Source organism: Anopheles coustani, chromosome 2, assembly GCF_943734705.1.
Source record: "Anopheles coustani chromosome 2, idAnoCousDA_361_x.2, whole genome shotgun sequence".
NCBI classification, from domain to species: domain Eukaryota; kingdom Metazoa; phylum Arthropoda; class Insecta; order Diptera; family Culicidae; genus Anopheles; species Anopheles coustani.
This window is the reverse complement of record NC_071289.1, coordinates 43,157,030-43,177,967: the sequence shown is the minus strand read 5'-3', so window position 1 is coordinate 43,177,967 and position 20,938 is coordinate 43,157,030. Positions and strand designations below refer to the sequence as shown.

Below are 20,938 nucleotides of genomic sequence, written 5' to 3'. Positions count from 1 at the left end.
TTAACCGAAAGGTTTGGTCAAAGTGATTTCATGAGGAATCGGTGATAGATCAGTGTTTTTCCATTTATGTGGATATGGGCTTCAGTTAAAGCAACACTCCTGTGCGACAAAATCAGGCACTGGTCGTCCAGGAAGAGGACCAGAATGTTTCGCATCTAATTTTTGATTCCCCAATTAGATTTTATATTTAAATTTTAACCATCATTTGACACAAAAGACCTTCTACAGAAAGAACTAGAACTAGATGTAACGCGGACGACATGAAACCTTCCATGGGGCGAAAGGGGATCCAGGAGTTACCGACGGGCCAGGTACCTGGCCTCCAAAAAACTAGTAAATACTATATTATATGTGATCAATAGAATTCAAGGGGAACTAAGCGTAAAAAAGGGAACATAAAATGTGCAATTGTTTGTTACCAATATTCAACATATAAAATGATGGTTCTAAAGTGAATAACAAATCTAGTTTCACAGATCAAAAATTTTTTCCCACTTCCAATCTTTCAGTTTTCAGTCCGTTTTCTTCCCATTTCGTTTTTTTATCTCTTGCCTTTGGAACCACGAGTCCGATTACAATGGTAATGCAAGAAGGAGGTATCCTTTTTACACACAGCGTTCTTCATGCTTCATGGTTCTCTAACATTTCCTCAATTGTTCTCTAAATTGATTTCGGTTACGAAGCGGTTTCAGTTTTACACGGGTAAATGCAATTCTCTTGAGAATATCACTCAACTATCGATCGAATAAAACCACGGATGAGGCGAAGAACAGTGCGGTGGTGCAGCTAATGCGTTCATATATGCTCTTTTCTGTCAATTTACAGGCAAATCGCTTTACTCATATTTCATTCGTCTTTTTAAAAACCAGTTTCAAGAAGTAGTGTTCGAATTACGATCTCGAGGAGATTTGCATCTTGTTTGTTTTTCCGTCTCTGTTTGCAATTTGAGAAGTATGTTTATTGAAATTAATTTTATATTTAACTGTACATCGAAACGATTCTTATGCACAAGGTGAGAATCAAGTCTTGCGATGTGAGCGTATAACGGGGATAAACCGTGAAATTAAAATGGTCCAATTTAAATCATTTAAAGACCCTCCCTGCTAATTTTTTATTATTCATCTTTTTTCATCGACACGTCGAATATCCTCGTTTCTAATAAGCAGATGATCGCTGACAACCATGTTCCTTGATAGATTTGAGTTGTAATCATGATTTTATTTTTAATTTAAATTTCGATCACGTTTTGCATAAACTAACCTATTTTTAACCTACCCTATTATTTAAATTATGTCTTTCTTTACCCCTTTTAGCACCGAACACGCACCACCACACCTTAGCATTGCGTGCTTTTGGTTTGCCTGACGACCTTTTCAGAATCTGTGGTGTGTTTTCCGTTTGTTTTTATTTTTCTACCGGATGAAAATAAACCCTTCTGTCAGCATCTAGCACATATTTAATAGAATCATCGTCGAGGTGTCAACTTGTCCACTCCTCAATCGGTCGGCAAACCTGGGTAGGGATGCAATAGGAATAACGTAAGAAAAAGCAACGAAGAAATAGGTCGAGAAAAGTGGCGGGTCAAAGTGCTTCTCCCCGTGATTTGCAAGACAGTGTGAGCTTGGTGGGACAGATTGTTATTAAATTTAATCGGATTATCTCTCAATTTTCTGGTCGGTTGTTATTATTATCTGTTCGTCAGCAGCCTCTAGCTTCACAGGAACGTCTTTTAAGGAAGGAAGGAAGGGGACTTTCCCAGCAGTAGCTTTTCTCTTCAGCAGTTGGGTTTTAATAGTTCAACGGATCAACCAGTCATACTAGGGTCCAGATTTATGTTTCCTTTTCCCCTCTTTAAAACTGGGTGCACCATTAGTTTCCACTGTAAAAGGGTGTAAACCAAGGGGTCCAGTTGATAGTGATGTAAATTGAATGGCATTCGGTCCAATCCGTTTAATGTATAAACTGTTAGGTAAAAACAAGTTTATTTGGGTGCAGTCTCTCTTTTCCGTACTTCAATTGAAAGCAACTTTATTCCTAAATTAACGAGGTAACGAGATTGCCAGTAGAATTTTAAAACTCCAGGTCTATAGGTCTCTCTCTACAACCATACAACCATAACTGTTGATGAAAGATTTTCCTGGTGGAAAAGTGGCGCCCAAAAGTCTCGTGGGCTCCTGAGGAGGGAACGATTATCTTCACGGGATGGTATGCATCATTTAATGTTGCCGCAGCTTTTTACTTCTTATGATCCAATGTAGAAGTCACCTAGATTAACCTCCGGTCCCAGCGTTGTTTTGACAGTGATTTATCTCTCTGTGCTGTTTCTTGCGGTGGAAAACTGTGGGTAGTAATGGGGCAGCACCGGAAGAAAACAAACGATTACAACGAGGTTGCAAACAACGATGACGATAATGCTCGCGCTACGTTCCGTGTCTAATGTGTTTTTATTCTCAACTCGCCAAAAACCATCACAAAAACGTCTTGCTTCGACGATGGGAATATTTTGCATTCATCGTATTCGGTTGTCGCAAAACAACGAAGGTGAAATTGATCGTTTTTTAGTGTGTTTTAGTGTCAGAACCTTCAATTAACCACCGTTCACATACACACATCATTCTCAACCGTGCATTGGAGTAACAATTAATTTCGTTAGTGGCAAACACTGCACACGGTAGCAACATTTGGCATCCTTTATTTCCCTCTGTAACACAGCGATGCTGGAAAAGGTTTGGACGGGACGGATGCCAATCGAGCGGATTATAATTTATTTTATAGCAGCTTACTGTCGTATTAGGCAACATCACACTACTTAGGGGTGGCTGGGGTAATACGCACCCCTGAGGCAATACGCACCCTTTCCCATTTCCCTTGAAAAACGAGTTTTCAACGCGTAAAAAGTAGTCACCCTGTAAGATCAAACTGAAATATGGTCACCCTGTGAGTTTGATAGCTCTACATCAAGAGAAACGCGAAAGAAACGCAAAACTAAATCATTCTCAGCTCAGACAATTTTTGTTATAATGTGACTTACTATTCCGCTAAGGAATATTATGTGCAAAAACCTATATTTACCCACGAGGAATACGAAATTTAGTGAATTGAGAATCAGTGCTTGAGACTGTCATGAAAATTTCGGAAAGTATGCAGATTTGCTCATATTTTAGTTGAAAATGTGTTCAACAATGAATGGGGGCAATATGCACCCACTATGTCGGGGTAAAATGCACCAGTTTGTACACAAACTATCTTTATTTGACAGTGGATGTTGCCTCTTTGTTGAGGTGCGTATTGCCTCTTTGTTATGGTGCGTATTGCCCCTTTGTTGTGGTGCGTATTGCCCCTTTGTTGTGGTGCGTATTACCCCTAGCAAAGGTGCGTTTTGCCTCAACCAGATACAGATCGATCAAAAATTGAACTTTTTCAAAACTGCAAAAATTACGTTTTTCTTAGCAAAAAAAGCAAACATTACTGAACTGGTAACTAGTTTGAACCTTTATGAATCCTATTCAGTGATAAAATCAACAATCAAGAGCCAAGTTGTTAGAAAATTTTATAGTTTTCCTTAAGGGGTGCGTATTACCCCATCCACCCCTACTTACTTATGTGGCGCTACAACCGCTGAGCGGTCTTGGCCTGACGAAGCTCCATCCGAAACCGCTCACTGTCGCTCGCCACGCTGGTCCAATTCCGTATCCCGGCTTTATTGGCGGCTTCGTCTACGCCATCCTTCCACCTCAATTTAGGCCTACCACGCCTCCTCTGTCCTTGGGGATAGCCTCATCACACTAACGCTTCGTAATTCTCTGGCGATAATTGCCGGGGAACGTTTCGCAAATGGAGAACGATGAACACTAGAAAAAAAAGCAAACCACAACCGTATGCTAACACCAACACCAAACACACCCTCTTTTTGCCCCCTCCAATATATTTGTTTTCTACTGTAATGCTTAATCGATGGATAATGTCTTTGCGTCCTTGTTTACCTTGCAATTGTTTGCCATTTTTTATTTCCACTTGGATGTCCTATCTTTCCACTTTTTTGTTTATTTTTTTGTTGTTTCTCCTGTCGGAACCTGATTCACCATTGTTTGCGACCACTACAAACGCCAAAGTCCCTTAGTGCGTCAGAGAAATGGCCCTACAATTGGCATGAAACAGTGAAGATAACAAATAAAAATAATTTGATAATCAAAGTAAACACCGGAAAGAATGTTAATGCGCAAGAGCTCAACCACTTTCAAATTAATGCTGAATTATGGACCTTCCGTAATACACTGTCGAATTGTCCCCGTGGTTCTATTTGTATTCTGCTCCTTCGTGTGGCTTTATCATACTGTGAAGCAGTTAGGTTCTAGGATTACAGGAACATTGTTATTATCCGTTTCATTTTAATTAAAAAGGTTGTTCGCATATGACAACACTAACCTATCTAACCTTCTTCTTTTCCAAAGGACTTTCCGCAGAAATCTACTACGTCCGCGAGGGTCAGGTGAACGAGTATGCTCTTCATTTCACGGTTCCCGTTCCGGCGGAAGTTGAGGAGATCTCATTCACCTGGCAGAGCCTGGCCAAAAGGCCGCTTCCTTACCAGATCAACATCGTTTCGCCGGATCCGATCGCACTGCCGAAGCCCTCGATGAATATCTCCCAGCAGGGTGAAATCCCGGAGCATATCGAAACGTTTGCCATCGGGCTGCGCTGCAGTGGACGAGAAACGGCCGAGGTTGACGTGACCATAACGGTGGAAGTGACACTCGATCGACTCACAGGAAACGCAACAGAGTTGGTGTTTCGACGGAAGAAGATCTGCTTGATGAGGTAAGTCGTGCGAACATGAAGGTGTTTTGAAAACTGAACGTCGAACTGAACTTTTTTCTTCTCCCGTTTCTCAGTGAACATCCTGATGCAAACCAACCGGATCCTTACCTGCTAGAAAACGCGTCCAACGGTCAGAATGGACTGATCACGCTCATCATCGGCGGGATTCTGGCGATTCTTTTCGTGGCAACCATCATCTTGATCGCGTACTGTGCCCAGGGATCGTTCCGCCGAAAGCCACAACACGCTCAACCGATCCGTACCTCCAGTTTCCAGTGCCTCCAACCACACGCTTCATCGGCCCCCTCGTCGATACTCTCACCATCCTACGTTGTCCCCACGATAGCAACCCTTTCCCGCACTCGAATCTATGCGAATGCCGAACCAGAAGAACTGCAGCGACGCATTTCCGAGCTGACCGTGCAACGCTGTCGGGTGCGCCTCTCCAGCCTACTTCAGGAAGGAACCTTCGGGCGAGTCTACCGGGGCAGCTACAACGACAGCCAGGAAGTGCTGGTGAAAACCGTCGGACCGCACGCGTCCCAAATCCAGGTCTCGCTCCTCCTACACGAAGGCATGAGCTTGTACGGTGCACAACATCCCGGTATCCTGTCCGTCCTGGGTGTCTCGATCGATGACCATACGGCACCATTCCTACTCTACCTCGCGCCAGAGAACTCGCGCAACCTGAAGATCTTCCTCCAGGAACCGGTGGCCCGAACGCTGACCACGATCCAGATCGTCAAGATTCAACTCCAGCTTGCACAAGCCCTAGGACACCTGCACAGCCACGGTGTGATCCACAAGGACATTGCGGCCCGTAACTGTGTGTAAGTATTATCACCCATCACGATCGTAACTCCAAGGGCAATTTTCTAACCACACTTACCTTTCTTCCCTTGATTGTGCAGAATTGACGATCAACTGCGAGTGAAGCTAGCGGATAACTCTCTTTCGCGCGATCTCTTCCCCGGCGACTACTACTGCCTCGGGGACAGCGAAAACCGACCGATTAAGTGGCTCGCTCTGGAGTCGATCCAGTACAAACAGTTCAGCGAAGCTTCCGACACGTGGGCGTTTGGTGTTCTCATGTGGGAATTGTGTACCCTGGCGCGACAGCCGTACGCAGAGGTAGGTTGCCTACACTCAACACCCTCTCAAAGATCGATTTGTATAATTTTTACTCTCTCCTCATAGGTCGATCCGTTTGAGATGGAACACTATCTGCTTGATGGCTATCGGTTAGCGCAACCAATCAACTGTCCAGATGAGCTGTAAGTTGCATATTCCCCAAAATGACCCCTAAATCAGTCCTATTTAAAAACATCTACAACTTTCTACTCTCATTACAGATTCGCAATAATGGCCTACTGCTGGACGATGCTACCGATGGAGCGACCCTCGTTCGAACAGCTGCAGATCTGTCTGCAGGATTTCTACGCACAGCTGACACGCTACGTCTAGAGATTGGGCAGCTCTGGTCAACGGTTCTACATGTTTCTTACGCCAAACCGTCACCACCACACACAGAACGCCGGATTCCGCTATGATCGCTATTACTAGCCCTAGTAACGCCCCCATTCCTCCATCCAGTGTACAGTATGTTTAACTAGTTGCAGAAAATCAATTCTAGGATCAACGTTCATAATGAAGGCAGCCTAATTGACGCCATTGAAAATGCTTCACGAATGATCACAAAACAAGACTGCGAAGGTTACATTATTAAAATGGTGAAGTACACCACTAATCACTTGAAGAATGTGCCTTGTATAGGGTTTAAGATGTATTTAATAATGTAAAAATTAATAGGAAATGAATTTTTGTTTTTTTCTGTTATTTATCATTATTTACAAAAATCGCGATGTTCCTATGTTGTCCGTAAGTTTGAATGTAAATATGATATGCAACCTTTCGTAATTGTTCAGAGTTTTTTTAAACCATTCTTATAACTCTTAAAGTATTTGATCAAAAGTGTAGTTAGATGGTAAAAGCAAAACCCAAGCGTGATCCGTCGATCGCGTGCCAATGATACAATAACAATACATTCCAACGATTTTGCATCGCTGGTTACACGAATTAATAAATAAAAACTAAATCATTCCGATGTTACTCCTCATTATGGTCTTGTAGGTAATAAGTGAGTGGAAAGAAAACCTACTCAGGCAAACGCTATATGTCGTACAAGACATCACCTTGTGTGTGTTAAACCTCCATTCTATATATTAGTTCAATGAAGTGCATTTAGTATGCATCAAAACTCAAATCACTTCCCCAAACCACTTTTTTCCCGCTTGGGGCCCGGTAAAGGATCAAAAACCACGGCACACACAACCGTCGTGTCGATTACTTCTTGCATTATTTACCATCCGTTTAGCATCAACCGCAGCTGCAATCGATGCTTTCAACTGATTAGCTTCATTAAAGAACAAAATAGTTGCACCAGGACAGGTGAGAGAGGGTGATGGGAGAAGTGAGCCGCATACTCTCTGCAGCTTGAAAATGCTTTGCTAATTGATCGATCATTCGCAATATATCAATTCATTGCCAATTCTCGCCGCCATCGTCTGCAGGGAGGAATTGAACGACTAAATCGTGCACTAACCTGCGAGTCGGGGTTTTCCGGTTCTTTTTCCTCCCCCGCTGTCCGTAAATAACAGAAGTGGAGCTGGTTTGAACGTCAATCGTTTCAATCGTCATGGACACGTCGGGTTCTGAAAGGTCCTGCTTTTCAGTCGGTTTTAAAGCTGCAGTCATGCATATGTTGAACGAGAACTCCACTCTATCTCTGTTATATGAGACGGTATTTAGTGTCCCTTTTTCCGCGTGACGCTCGATGGCATCGGGAAACAAATGGCATTTCTGGTGTCCGCAGGCATTCGGAAGCGCAGAACGCAACGATAGTTTCACATTGTTTTTTTCGTTGTCCATTCGATTCAGAAGTCTGAAAACGTGCGTTCGATTCGGCAAAAGCTACGAATTACGCATAAAATGGTGGTTTCCTACCGTGTGGAAGGGTGACCAGCATACAAATATGCAAATAGTGCATCGGTAGGGAAAACCTCCATCGGCAAAAGGTTGCAGCTGACGTCGTCGACGTTGCATCATCAGCGTTGATCGGCGTCGAGGGTCGGGTCCATTTGACTTAAACTGGAACAGAAAAGCTATCCTTCTGAATCGAGCAACAACCCCTTAAATCTGGGAGGCAACGGAAACTGGTACGAGGATGGAAATCCAGACAATCCCCCTCGTGGCAACAGCCGGAATTGAAACGGAACGACGGTTCTGTTCATTAATACCAGTTAAATTATTGTCCCGAGATCGATTATGAAACGCTTCGAGCGGAAGGGCAAACCCTCAAGGGCATCCCTTTGCGTTGCTTACTAGATTCTACTACTGCAAAAAACAATGCAAACGAGTGGCAACATTTTACAACAGGCCGGAAGTAGGGGTCGCTAGAAATTTTGTTATTATACTAATTAACATTAATGAATAGAATTCGAATTCGAAATCGAAAAAAATCAAGCCCCAATAAAAATTATCAGCGGGAAATCTTTTTTGGAATACCATAAGAGGAAAGTTCCTTTTTCGCAAACAGAAATCCATCATTTATTTTTTTAAATTATGATGTCATTTGCAATCGACGTCCTTAAGATATGGTGTGAAAAATTAAAACATCAGCTTAGACATAGTTTTATGAATAAGTTTCCCTTCAATTCTTAATCCTCTTTCGATCCTCATTTGTTTCTTTTGAAGGAAACAAAAACTGTGTTAAAACTAAGCCCAGTGCCAATTATTAGTATACCATGAACGTTTTTTGTGAAGTTTTTATGTATAAAAAGCAGTTTTTTTTAAAGAAAAGTGTACTTATAAATAATTACTTCAAACTTTCCTTCAAAATAACCGATTGTAGGCGTTATCAGTTTTATTCGAAATCGTAGAAATAAAGTTAGCATAAAACCGTCTCTTTAAAAGTTGAAACTAACTTTCAAACGGCAAACATACTGGCTTATCTTGTTCAAAACAACGTTTGCGTGTAATTTATCCCCGTTTTTCCATCAAACCTCACACAAAGCTCTGGTTGGTAATCCCCTGGAGAGACAGGATTTGGAACCGGAACAAAAAGGGCACCAGTTGCACACGATCAGAAACCCTGAATGTTCCCCACATTTTTAGTACCTTTGCAAAAACGACCAACCACTGGGTTCTACACGAGCTCGAGACAGAGAAGAAGAATCGGGGAAGGTCACACAATTATGCTAAACAAAGTTCATAAATAAATAATTAAATGTGAAAGCTCGTTCCATGCCTTCGCATGCTTTTCTTTCCTGGCAGAGCTGAGGGAAAACAGCTACGAGTACAACTATCGGTTGTTTCATATCGGATTGTTTCAAGCAGTTGGCCTGGTCAGAGAAAGGGGAGACATTTTATTGCACTTTCTAGATGGTGGCACGCTTTAATGTGGCAAAGTTTTTCGTGTTGAGTTTTGCTCAAGCACAAACGGCAACAAACCCATAACAACACGGCAAGCAGCATCCGGGCGGAAAAAGGCTGTAAACTTACTAGCACTTTGCGCGCGGGGAAAACGGTCACGACAAGCGCCGGGTTGGTTGTAAAGAATTGATTTAATCACCAGTTCTGTAAATATTATGCTACACTGCAGCATTGTTTCAACAGTCTCAAATGTTGCGATAGGCCTGAAAGAAGGGGTATTGAGATCTTGGGGAGAAAAATAGTGTTACATCAACATTCCACGTTTCAGAAAAGAGAGAGTGTGTTAAAATTATTAGATGAAGAAAATGTTGGTATGTTGATAAATATTCGTGCAAGAAAACGGGATCGCAAAACAATGACGTGGAGTGTGGTTGCATAAATCTCAATCAGAAAAGTGTTTGCAACGAGTTGATGCTGATGCACCAAAGTGGAACTGGAAATAACTCGCGAAAAGCATTTAACATCGCATCCCTGTCGAGCAAGGCATTAAGACGCGACCGAAAATGAGAATTTTGAATCAACGAAACGCAAACGAGTTACTGCTCGAGCACGTCCTCTTTGGAATGGTGGGAGATGGATGTGATTTAATTGCTTTGGGCAAGCATACTTTATCCCCGGATGACATTGAATAATGAACACCCGTTGCGTTTTCGAAGGAAACTGGTGGCAAAAAGTGCCTGCCTATGATTTATTCGTAGCAATGACGAGCCATATTGAGCTACTCTTCTTCTTGGCGTAAGAGTAGCTCAACGCGAACGCGACCTTGTTGGTCATGCCTGCTTGAGGGCTTAGTAGACTTTTACCCTATGTGTACGTGGATAGTCAGTCCTCTCGTACAGGGGAGGGTCCAGTCTCGGTTGGGATTCGAACCCACGCCGTCGAAGTGGTGAGCCCCGGCGCTCATGGGCCGATTTTCTAACCAGCGCTACCGCTCGGCTGTCACGGACCTTCGCTACGTTGAGCTACTATTTGAAATGATAAAGAGAAATGGGAGCTCCCTTGAACTTACACACAAGTACTACTATAGTTTTTAGAGCCCATTCTTGAAAGTAGTTTTCATTAGCGGCAACTGTTTTTTTTTCTGCGGGCTAATTGGTGTCCCGATTCCTTTTACGCCTAGGTCTACTTTTAAAGCGAGTACCATTCAACTCAACATGGGATGTGATAAGCCTTCGGGTTGGCTTTTACCGACCACTGCCAAACCCTTGCAAGGGTGGGGAAGACCTACTTGTCTGCGTGTTCAACATCAAACGGCTTTTAGAGCGTGCCCGACATCATCCAACGTTTCTGCACTTTTGGAAAAACAATGAAAACTCAATCTTTCCTTGGCGCTACACCTGCATCCTCACATCCCGCCCCTCAAAACGGTTTTGCTGTGCACAAAATTATGCAAAACTCCCCATCGTTGGGAAAAATTATGAGAACCGTAGGGCGTAGTCACGAACTCTTTTTCCGTGTCATTTCAACCTCGTCAACGGCATCGTGGCAAACAATGCTGTGCTCAAAACGCGACGCAACATCGCATATGGTTCAACTGGAAAATCCCTACTGCTTCCTGTACAAAAGATGGATTTTTCAAGCGTGGTACCACAGGGATGAAGAGAGGTACATGGAGAATTGGTTATTTCCGCTAGTTTCATCTTCAGCATAACAATAACAAATAACAAATAACAATCTTTGTTGCTCTATTCTAGCAATGGCAGGCTCGGAGAACTGAGTAGAAATATTCCCTTTTCCATTGGATGGTTTTAGCAGATTCATTTGGCGCCAAAACGCATGTTGCGTGTGGTAGGATGTGTATAGATGGAGTATCGGATGGGTTCCAATTCGGATTTCACCAGAACAGCACTTCCACACTTAACCACAACCACATTGCGAACCATGATCGTCATCATGAACATCAACATGCCGCGCTCTGCGTCTCCGGAAGCCAGGCCGCCCTTTCCCTTGATTCACTATCTCGACATGTCTCGACATGTCACGCAGAGGAACGGAAAGGTTCGGGTCAGAGGGGAGTGTACAGGTGAATACCCTTCCACGTTTCGCCCCAACCAACTGGTTGGTCCTTCTCGTCGTTCTTCATCTTATCGTTGACAGAACGAGCCGGTTTGTGCGCCGGAAAACGCAATTTTGCTTTCCCCGGAAAACATTCCGATTTCATTCGGCTCGACAGCCGAGACGGAAAGCGTTGGCCGTTTGCATCGGTTTCCCTTCCTTGTCCTTGTTTCGCTAAACGTCGGGAGCATTCCTAACGCCGATCAAGTCCCAACAGCGAGGTTTTTGAATCTTTTCCCGCCCAGCAAATAACAATGGGACTTTCATCCACATCCATGTCCCTGCTCCAAGTTCTCGAAGAAGATGCGAACCTTACTCCTAAGGAACTCTGTTTCTCCGAGTCAAGAACGTTCAATGTTTCTGTAGCGACTGCCGAAGCGTGGTTTATTTTTCCAAAAGTTTTCCTTCGCCGGGCGAAAAATCATGGCAATGAATTAAAGTGCGAGGTACTGTGACGTTGTGGGGTCGTTTCCGTTTTGACGTTGTTTCTAGTGTTGTGCTTAATGAATCTTTTGGCGAGATTCATTCATATGAATCTTTTACCTAAGATTCATTCAGATGGATTCATGAATCTTTGCGGATTCGAATATTCAAAGCTTACAGCAAGCGAAAACATTGCATACACATACACAATACTAGTGAGGGCAAACATCTTACCACCATGGAGATGTGATTACGACGTGTTTTGGCTCCGGATAGTGCTTGTATTTTCTTTTTTGCTTCACGCTGCTCTCGAAGCAGTTTTAAATGCGAAAGTAAACTGAGGCAAGAAATCTCTGGAGAAAAGCTCACAAGAAATTGCCAACGAGAAATTCTATAATCGAAGGTTATTAGTTCACCGAGATGGAAAGCCGAAAACCGCCATCAGAAATGTAAGCGGGATCGTGCACTTCGAAATCTTGCAAGCGAGACGATGATTTTGTCGGAATTCTTCTAAAATGTCCTACGCGTGGCAATGGATGCGGAAGTATTAAGCTCGTTTGAAATATTATTCTGAACCCCCGATAAACTATCATTTAACGTCTCTGGGAGACTGGGAGAAGGTTTTCACAAGATAGAACATTTAACACTCACTCGATTAATTGGAGACGGTTTGGGATTTCCGATCGTTCGTTTGTACAACATCTATCCGGCGTACGGATCTTGTAATCATGTGTTCGCAACAACTGACGAGGGTGAGAATGAAAGGACATGTATGATTGAATAAAACTAGAATATCAAAAACAGCATTTACCATAAATAACCAACTCTGGTTTGTTCTACACAATGTTAGACAATACTATAAACATTTTATAAAAATTGTTACTTTTTATTGTTCCTTAATATTTTTAATGTAGATTCTTGCTGTATTACAACATTCATCATTTTGAAACTTGCTACAAAAAGCTAACTTTGAAAGTGGTTCGATTTTAATGTAGACGGTTCAACGAGAGCGAAACGTGCTCGATAAATTATGTTGTAAAAATTGTTTCTTATGTTTGTTTGTTAATTGTTATTATTGTTGTTCTATTCTACTAATTTTCTTATGTACTTGAATTCATGTTGTTTGGCTCTTTTTACGGTTTGCTGCGTATCTTTCTTGGGTGTTGAATTTTTTATAGTTATTATTGTCCATTAAATCCATGAATATTTTTTGTTGTATATTATACAGATGTGATGTCCAACGATCTTGTGCCTCAAAGAAATTAAGATTAATGGATGAATATTAAAATTTATCTGATGCCGAATTGTTTAACAATTATTTGGTAAGAAATAATTCAGAGCGTGTTCGATTCATTTTTAATTTGTCAAGCTACCAAAAAAAATAATACCAAAATCCTATCAACAACTATTAGCTCATTTCTCCGGTACATCTCTACCAGAAACAAACTAATATACTACTTCACACCATAACAGATGTTTGTGATGAGACAATCCCTTAACCCAGGAATCTCTTAATCCCAATGGAAACTCGCACGGGCTCCGCTATCTGTTCGCAACTTCATTTTCTGCTTCGATTTTCCGTATTTTCATACGAACTCGGAGCGTATGGAAGTAATAGTAATTCGTTTGGCCTTCCTTTAATAGACCATTCCCTGGTGCATTGGTCCCTGCGCCCTTGTTCTTGGATGATCGATTCAAGGCCATTACCACTCAAAGGACAAATGGCAGTTAGATGGAGGAGTAACAAAAAATAAACACTGAAGAGAAAACCACATCCAATCATCAACCTGCCTATTGTTCACAACAAATGGGCAGTCAATGGAACGGAAAATTGTGCACCGGCCATTGAAATAACTTACCTAACTACAAATCGTCCAACCCTCCCGAGGTACTGACAGTGGGATAATTTATTGGATCAGTCGAATTAAAATAGCATCTCGAAAACAGCGCTTCGACAAGAGGAGAAAAGCAAAACCATCCCGATTCTTTTCGGTTCGTGTTTGTGCACTATTTATTCGACGCTTTTGAACGGCGAGAAACGGAAGTCCTGCCGGTGGCCTTGATTAAGATATCAAAATCAGAACTGACCCTTCTCCACGAAACTTGTACGTGCTATTTTGGTTCGATTTTCTTCCCTCGAAAAGCGACGAGAGGTAAATTGTTATCAGTCGAAACCGAACCTTTCGAAAGGTTCGTCGAATTGTCCCTTTCAACACCCGATCCGATAGTAATAATAATATCTCCCCTACGGACCATGACCATTCCAAAAACCACCACCAGTGAACACTTCATTCCTGTCCAATTAGTTTCACCTTCGGCTACCAAAATCGAAGGCCATCGGATTGGCTTCGGGAATAATTGGATGCGCCAAAAGGGATTCAAGGAAGACTCATGAATGAGGTCCACCGTGGTGAATTGTAGGTTTATCGTTCATCGTTTATCGTTTCCTAAGGTTCAGTTGGAAGTGTGTGGCTAGAAAGGAAGAATATATTTATCTGTGTATGTCGATATCCTCGATGCGTCCTTTCGAGCGTATCGAAGAAATGATGTTTGCTTTGGCTTCGGAACTGAACCATCGCCAGAAGCGGATCAATCCGTTCGGGGGTCCCAAGCGGTTGGATAAACGGGGCCCTCCAGACATTTCCATTGCTCTAAATGTTTTCATACTTATGGCCAAAATTAGACTTACTTTTTACAACAGCAAGCAATCCTTTATATATATTTTCAGGATATAATCTCCATGATTTTTGATAGATTTTTCTTTCGTGCTGTTAACTATGACCTCCACATCCTAAACCAACCAGACCTATTGGAAACTAATCATTTTGATATTTTTCTGCGATAAATTCCATGTTTTTCTCTTTTAAGTAAATGCAAAAAAATCTGTTCACTGATGGTTTTTATGTGTGCTAAATCGCAATGGGGGTTTCTAAATTTCTCTTAAATTATCAAATCTTTTTATCAATTTTAACAGCGATGATGAAAACAATTTAAAAGGGTAACAATGGAGACTTTTGCCGGTGGGCCGTAAATTGAGAGCATTTTAAGTCAAACGGACAGTATTAGATGAGAAAGAAGATTCATGAAAACATATAAGGGCAAGGTTTTAGGTGAAAATTAACTATGGTTAAGCATTATCAAAAAAACATCTGTACTAACTTTGGTCAAAGTACACTTTATGTACAAAGTATACATATATGTATACCACTGCGAGAAAAAATAAAATCGGTAGTTACTTTTGCGATCTGGAGGTTTCATCACGGGGCCCCCTTAAGCTCGGGGCCCCCCGCGGCCGCTCAGTCCGCTCATAGGTAGATCCGCCTCTGACCATCGCATCCTACTGTGCCAGTTGCATAGTTGTGAACAACGACCTTCGCGACTACGACGACGATGGAAGCTACTAAGGACCGGAGCTGGTTCCTCTTCAGTCCAGGTTAAGGCCCTCTCATTAGATCTTCTGCGCCACACCGATCGTCCAAAAGGGGCATGACACATTTTCCCGGGTCCGATGAGGGGTGGAAAAAAGGGTGTTGGGCGCATCCGCCAGGACATTTGGCTGCTATATTTGCTGATTCATTGAAGCTTTTTGTCTAGCATTTATTGTTGGTGTGTCTTCAAGATTGCTTTGTGACCTCGGTTCCGTCATGAATGAATGGAAAAGCGTTCCGGTGAACTAGCTAAACCGGAAAACAAATCAAATAACAAGAATGATTACAAGACGTTAGTCTATACCTATGTCTAGTTTTTTTAGACCAGGTACCTACCCCTTCGGAAATCCCCGGCACCCCCTCATTCCATTGAAGGTTCCATGGCTTTCAAGTTCCATTTTCAACGTTCCACGTTCCGGTCCCAAAAGATCTTGTAGCACCCTGAAATTTCAATCGTTTGTTCGTTATCGATTTATAAAGAAAACAGCGTAATTCGATACACTAATATTCAGATTTCCAGTTCATAATACGGGTAAACGTAGCGGCTGACCTTGGTTATCATGACTAACTCGATTAGATGAGTTAGCAACAGACATGATGAGAAACATGTGACATAAAACAGGATAAACAGGTTTGAGCAGCCTCATCAATTCTATGTACGATTTTGAAATTCTCCATACAACAAACACAGAAACAAGAAGAAAAGCTAGAGCGAGCTAAAAGATGCCGATTGATGATTATATGAGATTACCCTCATGTGTCGAATTCATTCTTCATGAGATAACTAACGATCTTATGGTTCGTTTTTCATATGTTTATCGTTTGCAAGCCAAAACATCTTACTTCAAAAACTTTTGCGAAACCATACTTAATTTTTGTTCCTACGTCTTGTTTGTTTCGCATTCTCCCTACACAAATTTTATAAACATCAGTCGTATTTGGCCCCAAGCAAAACAAACCCGCATCAAAACTAAAAGGTTAATACATAAAGCGGCAAAAAGAACAGCAGAATTTCGATAGCTGACGTCATTTTGAGCGTCGAAAATGCAGCTATTTATTTATTACGGAACACAGTTTCAAGTTTTATTGATTCCCTTTTCTCCGAAATTTTTGTTTTTACGAAAACTCGAGCTTCATTTTCAGAACGATCTGAATTGTTTATAAAACACACAACACTTGCGCAGGACTATAATCTGTAAGAAACCTAAGTAAGCGTTTATGAGCAGCATTTTGCAGGAGTGAACCAAAATATTCGATTAAATATCTCATTTCATATTTTGATGTGAAAATTCGTGTCGTTCACCCATTTACCGTATGCGTAATAATGTTTGCACCATTTAGCAATAGCAAAGTTTGAAATAACTTAAAAAATTTTAGGATGAAGTTTTTTCATTTAGTTTCATCTAATTCTCTCCAAAACTGGTCAATTTTTTCCGTAGGCTTGTCATACTGGCGTTTAGAGTAAGCCTTGGCCTTCATAAAGCGCCATATTGAGTAACCTGGAATCCAGCATGGTGGTCACATATCTTTCGACCAGAATCTAAGATGTTCCTGCCTCTAGTTTTTGGTGCGTTTCGAGGGCCAGTAGATACCTTCGAGGAAAGTTAACCTACCTTATCACTGTCCAAGACCATTTACAAGGTCCATCGGGATATTCCTATGGCATCGGCAAATGTCTTTGCGATAGTTGCACGTGAGGCAAATCGCGAATACACTGCTACATGATCATGGTGCAAGTGCTAATCTAAGTAAATCGTGGTTTTTCGTTCACATTCTATTTTGGTACAAGTTAAGGATTAAGTGGATGCAAAGAAAGCAAAAGCTTTGTATGCCCAAAGAATACGGAAACCATATTAGTACGATGGTGCAAGCATTATCACGCATACGGTAGAGTCGACGCGAGGATGGATGTGAGTCCATTATACTACATCATTTTTATTCTAAAGCGTAACTTTTTCACACAACTTGCTTGTATTTTCACTTTTGCGTTTTAAACGGTTGGCACAGATAACCAACGCTATTGAAATCATGTAATAAACAAATCTCCAAACAAAAGAAAATGTTCAAAAACATTCGATTTTAGGCTTTTTAGCAACATGCAGCAATATTTTGAGAGCGGAGCAATAAGCCGACCGCTGAAACCAGTTTTGCCAGATCAACATTCCACAATGTGGCAAGTGTGGTTGAATCTTCATAACGCTTAAGATCAACGCTCCAGTCGTGTATTTGATTTCAACCTGTGCAGATCGATATTTGGTGTCAGTGAAGCGTGCGGCGTGAAGAGTGAGAAAATGTTACTTTGGAAAATATCATCGTGCAGAAATTTCAAATTTCTAAAATTTGCTTTTCTATGGATGCAGTTTATGAGTTTCTTCCTATCATTATGCAACTGTGATTCTCAAGATTATAGTAATATTGTTTCGCTGATTCATAACGGTGTGGAAGCTAAACCAGGGCAATGGCCATGGCATGCCATGTTACTCATCGGAGATGGAGTTTGCGGGGGAACTTTCGTTGACAGCAACACAATCCTTACTGGTAATCATATTTTTACATTTTCAGGGTCATATCTGTTTATCGTCTCATAAATTTTTTATTCTTCAGCTGCTAGTTGTGCTGTTATTGGTGTCAGACCTGAAAATGGTATACTTGTGTACGGTGGCCGTAAATATAGAGATGCTTCAACTAAAGATCAACAAGAGTTAAATGTGACGAAAGTTATTATCCATCCGGAATATGACCACACGAGTCTGGCGAACAATCTTGCCATTCTAAAGTTAACGTCTGATATTTACATAACAAACTTTGTACGACCAGTGTCCATTTGGAATGCTGATAGTGATGAAAACCTAATATTTGGATCGCAAGGAACAGTGATTGGTTTTGGTTTGGACGAAGATGACGAACTATCTGATACACTTCAACAGGCAACAATACCTGTACTGGAAACACAAACATGTATTGAATATGATAATGAAACGTATGGAAACCACTTGACAACTAAAATGTATTGTGCTGGTGGAAAAGACAATGTCAGTGCTTGCAACGGGGATAGCGGAGGTGGCATGTTTTTTAAGATTAATGATACGTGGTATTTGCGAGGATTAGTGTCATTCAGCTTAAAAAGACCGAACGTTGTGGAAAACCTATGTGATAGTTCCAAGCCTACGGTGTTTATAGACGTTTCCAAGTATCGACAATGGATTATGCGGTATACAAACACGACAAAGTGGCTAAAGGATCTAAAACCATGCGATGATAGGATTGAAAAAGACACTGAATGCAACGCTGCGCCTCGTTTTGAAAATAATTTGTTGTTTTGGGTACTAGCTTCAGAGGAAAATGTGACCATCAGGCGCTTTTCATTAACTGATGATACAGCGTTCAACGATCGTGAAGTTCTGGTCTCAAAAGATATAAACCGGCTCGATAAAGATTGTTTTGAGGGCCGTCTCTACTGGACTGAACGTGCAACAAAATCAATTTTCAGTGCGAAGTACGATGGGACCGATAAGAAAGTCTTTATCGCGCAGGGGCTCGATCCATTAAATATTGCTGTGGACTGGATCTCACGTCGTCTATACTGGGTTGATTATGAAAAGGAAACTATCGAGGTTGCCAGCTTGGACAATCCGGAATTGCGGACAACGGTGATCTTCAATGTCGATGGTAATGATAGAATCGCTGTTGATCCGTTGCAAGGTAAACTATTCAGAACGGTTGGAAAACGCGGGATTGGATGGTCCAATCTCGATGGATCTGAACCAGAATTGTTGTCAGATACTCGAGGGATCAAAGATATAACAGTATCCATCACCACTGGAGAACTCTGTTACGTAAACGAAGACACATCCAAGATCGACTGTATGGATAGCCGTAGTAAGCAGATCCGCACGATTGTCAGCGATGTTACCGACACTTATTATTTAGCCGCAACCGATGATATAGTTTTTTGGTCGAACTACAACAGGTACGTATTGCTCTTATTTATGTACATTGATGATGAACTTCTGTACATTGCTCTTTCTATTTTATAGTGACACGATCGAAAGTGTTACCCTGAGGGGGGTACGTCGAAAAACTTTTACAAAACCGAATAATGCAACGGAATATGAAAGCTCGCAGTTAACCCCAGTGGCCGATGTCTGCCCGATATTCTACAGTCCGTGTGCGAAGGAAAATGGTGGATGCCCAGCAAACACCATTTGCCTTCTCAATCTAGTAGCCCAATCTGGCAAAATCTGTAAAAGCACCATTTCCTAATTCTCTGACCAAACGGATTCATCAACAATTATAACAAACCGAACCTATTAAACCAATTATACATGGCGAAAGTAAACAAAAGAAATGGCCATGGTGTGTCAAAATTCCTATATGTAACGCTGATAAATAATACTGGCTATTTTTTGTGGAGGATCCATCGTTAACAGAATCACTATACTTACCGGTAACTATTTTATTCGTTACAGAAATACCCAAGTCTAATACTTATTTTCTTGTTTTATTTTCAGCTTATTGTTGTATTATAATACCATCAAAGTATATTGCGGTATTAAGATGAGTCATACATACTTATTGGAAGAGATTATGTGGATGGAATCACTGACACTACCCGAGAGTTGAATGTGGCTCAAATTATATTTACTAGCAACTACACTGTACCCATAAAGTCAGTACACAGCAGGCTAAACCAGCTACAAAGGCCATTTACTTTGTAAGAAACCAATGTTTTAAAAAAGTAAAAATGAGGGATTGTTTCTGGCACTATCCTCTTCATTTTGATGTAATTTGACCGCGATACGACTTTGGGTTTCCGAGATATGGTCAAAATAGTGTCACAACACCCTAAACACGCACCAAAAAAGTGAGTACACAGCACAATGTTTCATCATGTTTTGTATTGTAATTTGTTTTTGCGTGGTAATTTGGTAGTTGTTTGAAGTTTTATGACATAAAATGAGAACGTTTTAATCAATTTAACTATGGTTGATAACAAATTCACTTCTTTTTTGGCCCAAAATGGCCAGAAAAGGAACTCCAAAAAGCATGAATTTTGAAATTCTAACCACGTGACTACATCAAGCGTACCATACTAAAAAACTGGTACGGTCAGGTGTCAAAAACCGATTTTTCTATCAGAATCGACCGATGCAAGGTAATCACAAAACCTCTCACTCTACCCTTATGCTACAGATGGTAATTACAGGCAAATAAAAACAATAAGATTCGTTTTAACACATTGTTTCACGACTTAAAAAAGATGAGAGGAATTTTATCAACGGATTGAAGGCTGTATAACTTCTTTCAAAATGAAATAATTGTTGGATTAACGACTATGTCCAACAGAGTGGGTAAAAATTTTAAGCAAATGAATCGTATCAATTATTATAAAAGAAAAAAATAATATTCAAACATTTTTTTTATGTTCTTGATGTAATACGAAGTTCACGATCGCGTTGGCTGCGCCCGAGACACAGCACGTGGTCTGTTGACAATCATCCTGTGGCTTGACTCGAGCAGAGAGACAGAACTGCCGTGCTCTGTCCACAACACTACAATTTCCAAAAAAATTAAAATATCATACAGTTTCAAATCTAAGTAAAGGTACTGTTTCTGGAGGTTTGTATTTTGATATTAATATCCTTCGTAAGACTCATTTATGAATCACCGAATAACAAAATAGTTTGACTCTAAGCAAAACATGAAAATAAAAAATGTAAAAA

The 20,938-nt window shown here is 41.2% G+C and overlaps 1 protein-coding gene across 1 annotated transcript in view; it reads left to right on the top strand.

Annotated features, from left to right (window-relative positions):
* LOC131267111 (tyrosine-protein kinase Dnt-like) overlaps positions 1 to 6,726 on the top strand; it is an 85,930-nt gene extending 79,204 nt beyond the window's left edge. Inside the window, exons 2-6 of the mRNA XM_058269887.1 lie at positions 4,452 to 4,818; positions 4,893 to 5,648; positions 5,730 to 5,949; positions 6,016 to 6,092; positions 6,171 to 6,726. Coding sequence (XP_058125870.1) covers positions 4,452 to 4,818; positions 4,893 to 5,648; positions 5,730 to 5,949; positions 6,016 to 6,092; positions 6,171 to 6,282 — 1,532 coding nt within the window. The 3' untranslated portion in view covers positions 6,283 to 6,726. The remainder of the gene's footprint in view (positions 1 to 4,451; positions 4,819 to 4,892; positions 5,649 to 5,729; positions 5,950 to 6,015; positions 6,093 to 6,170) is intronic.
* The last annotated feature ends 14,212 nt before the right edge of the window (positions 6,727 to 20,938 follow it).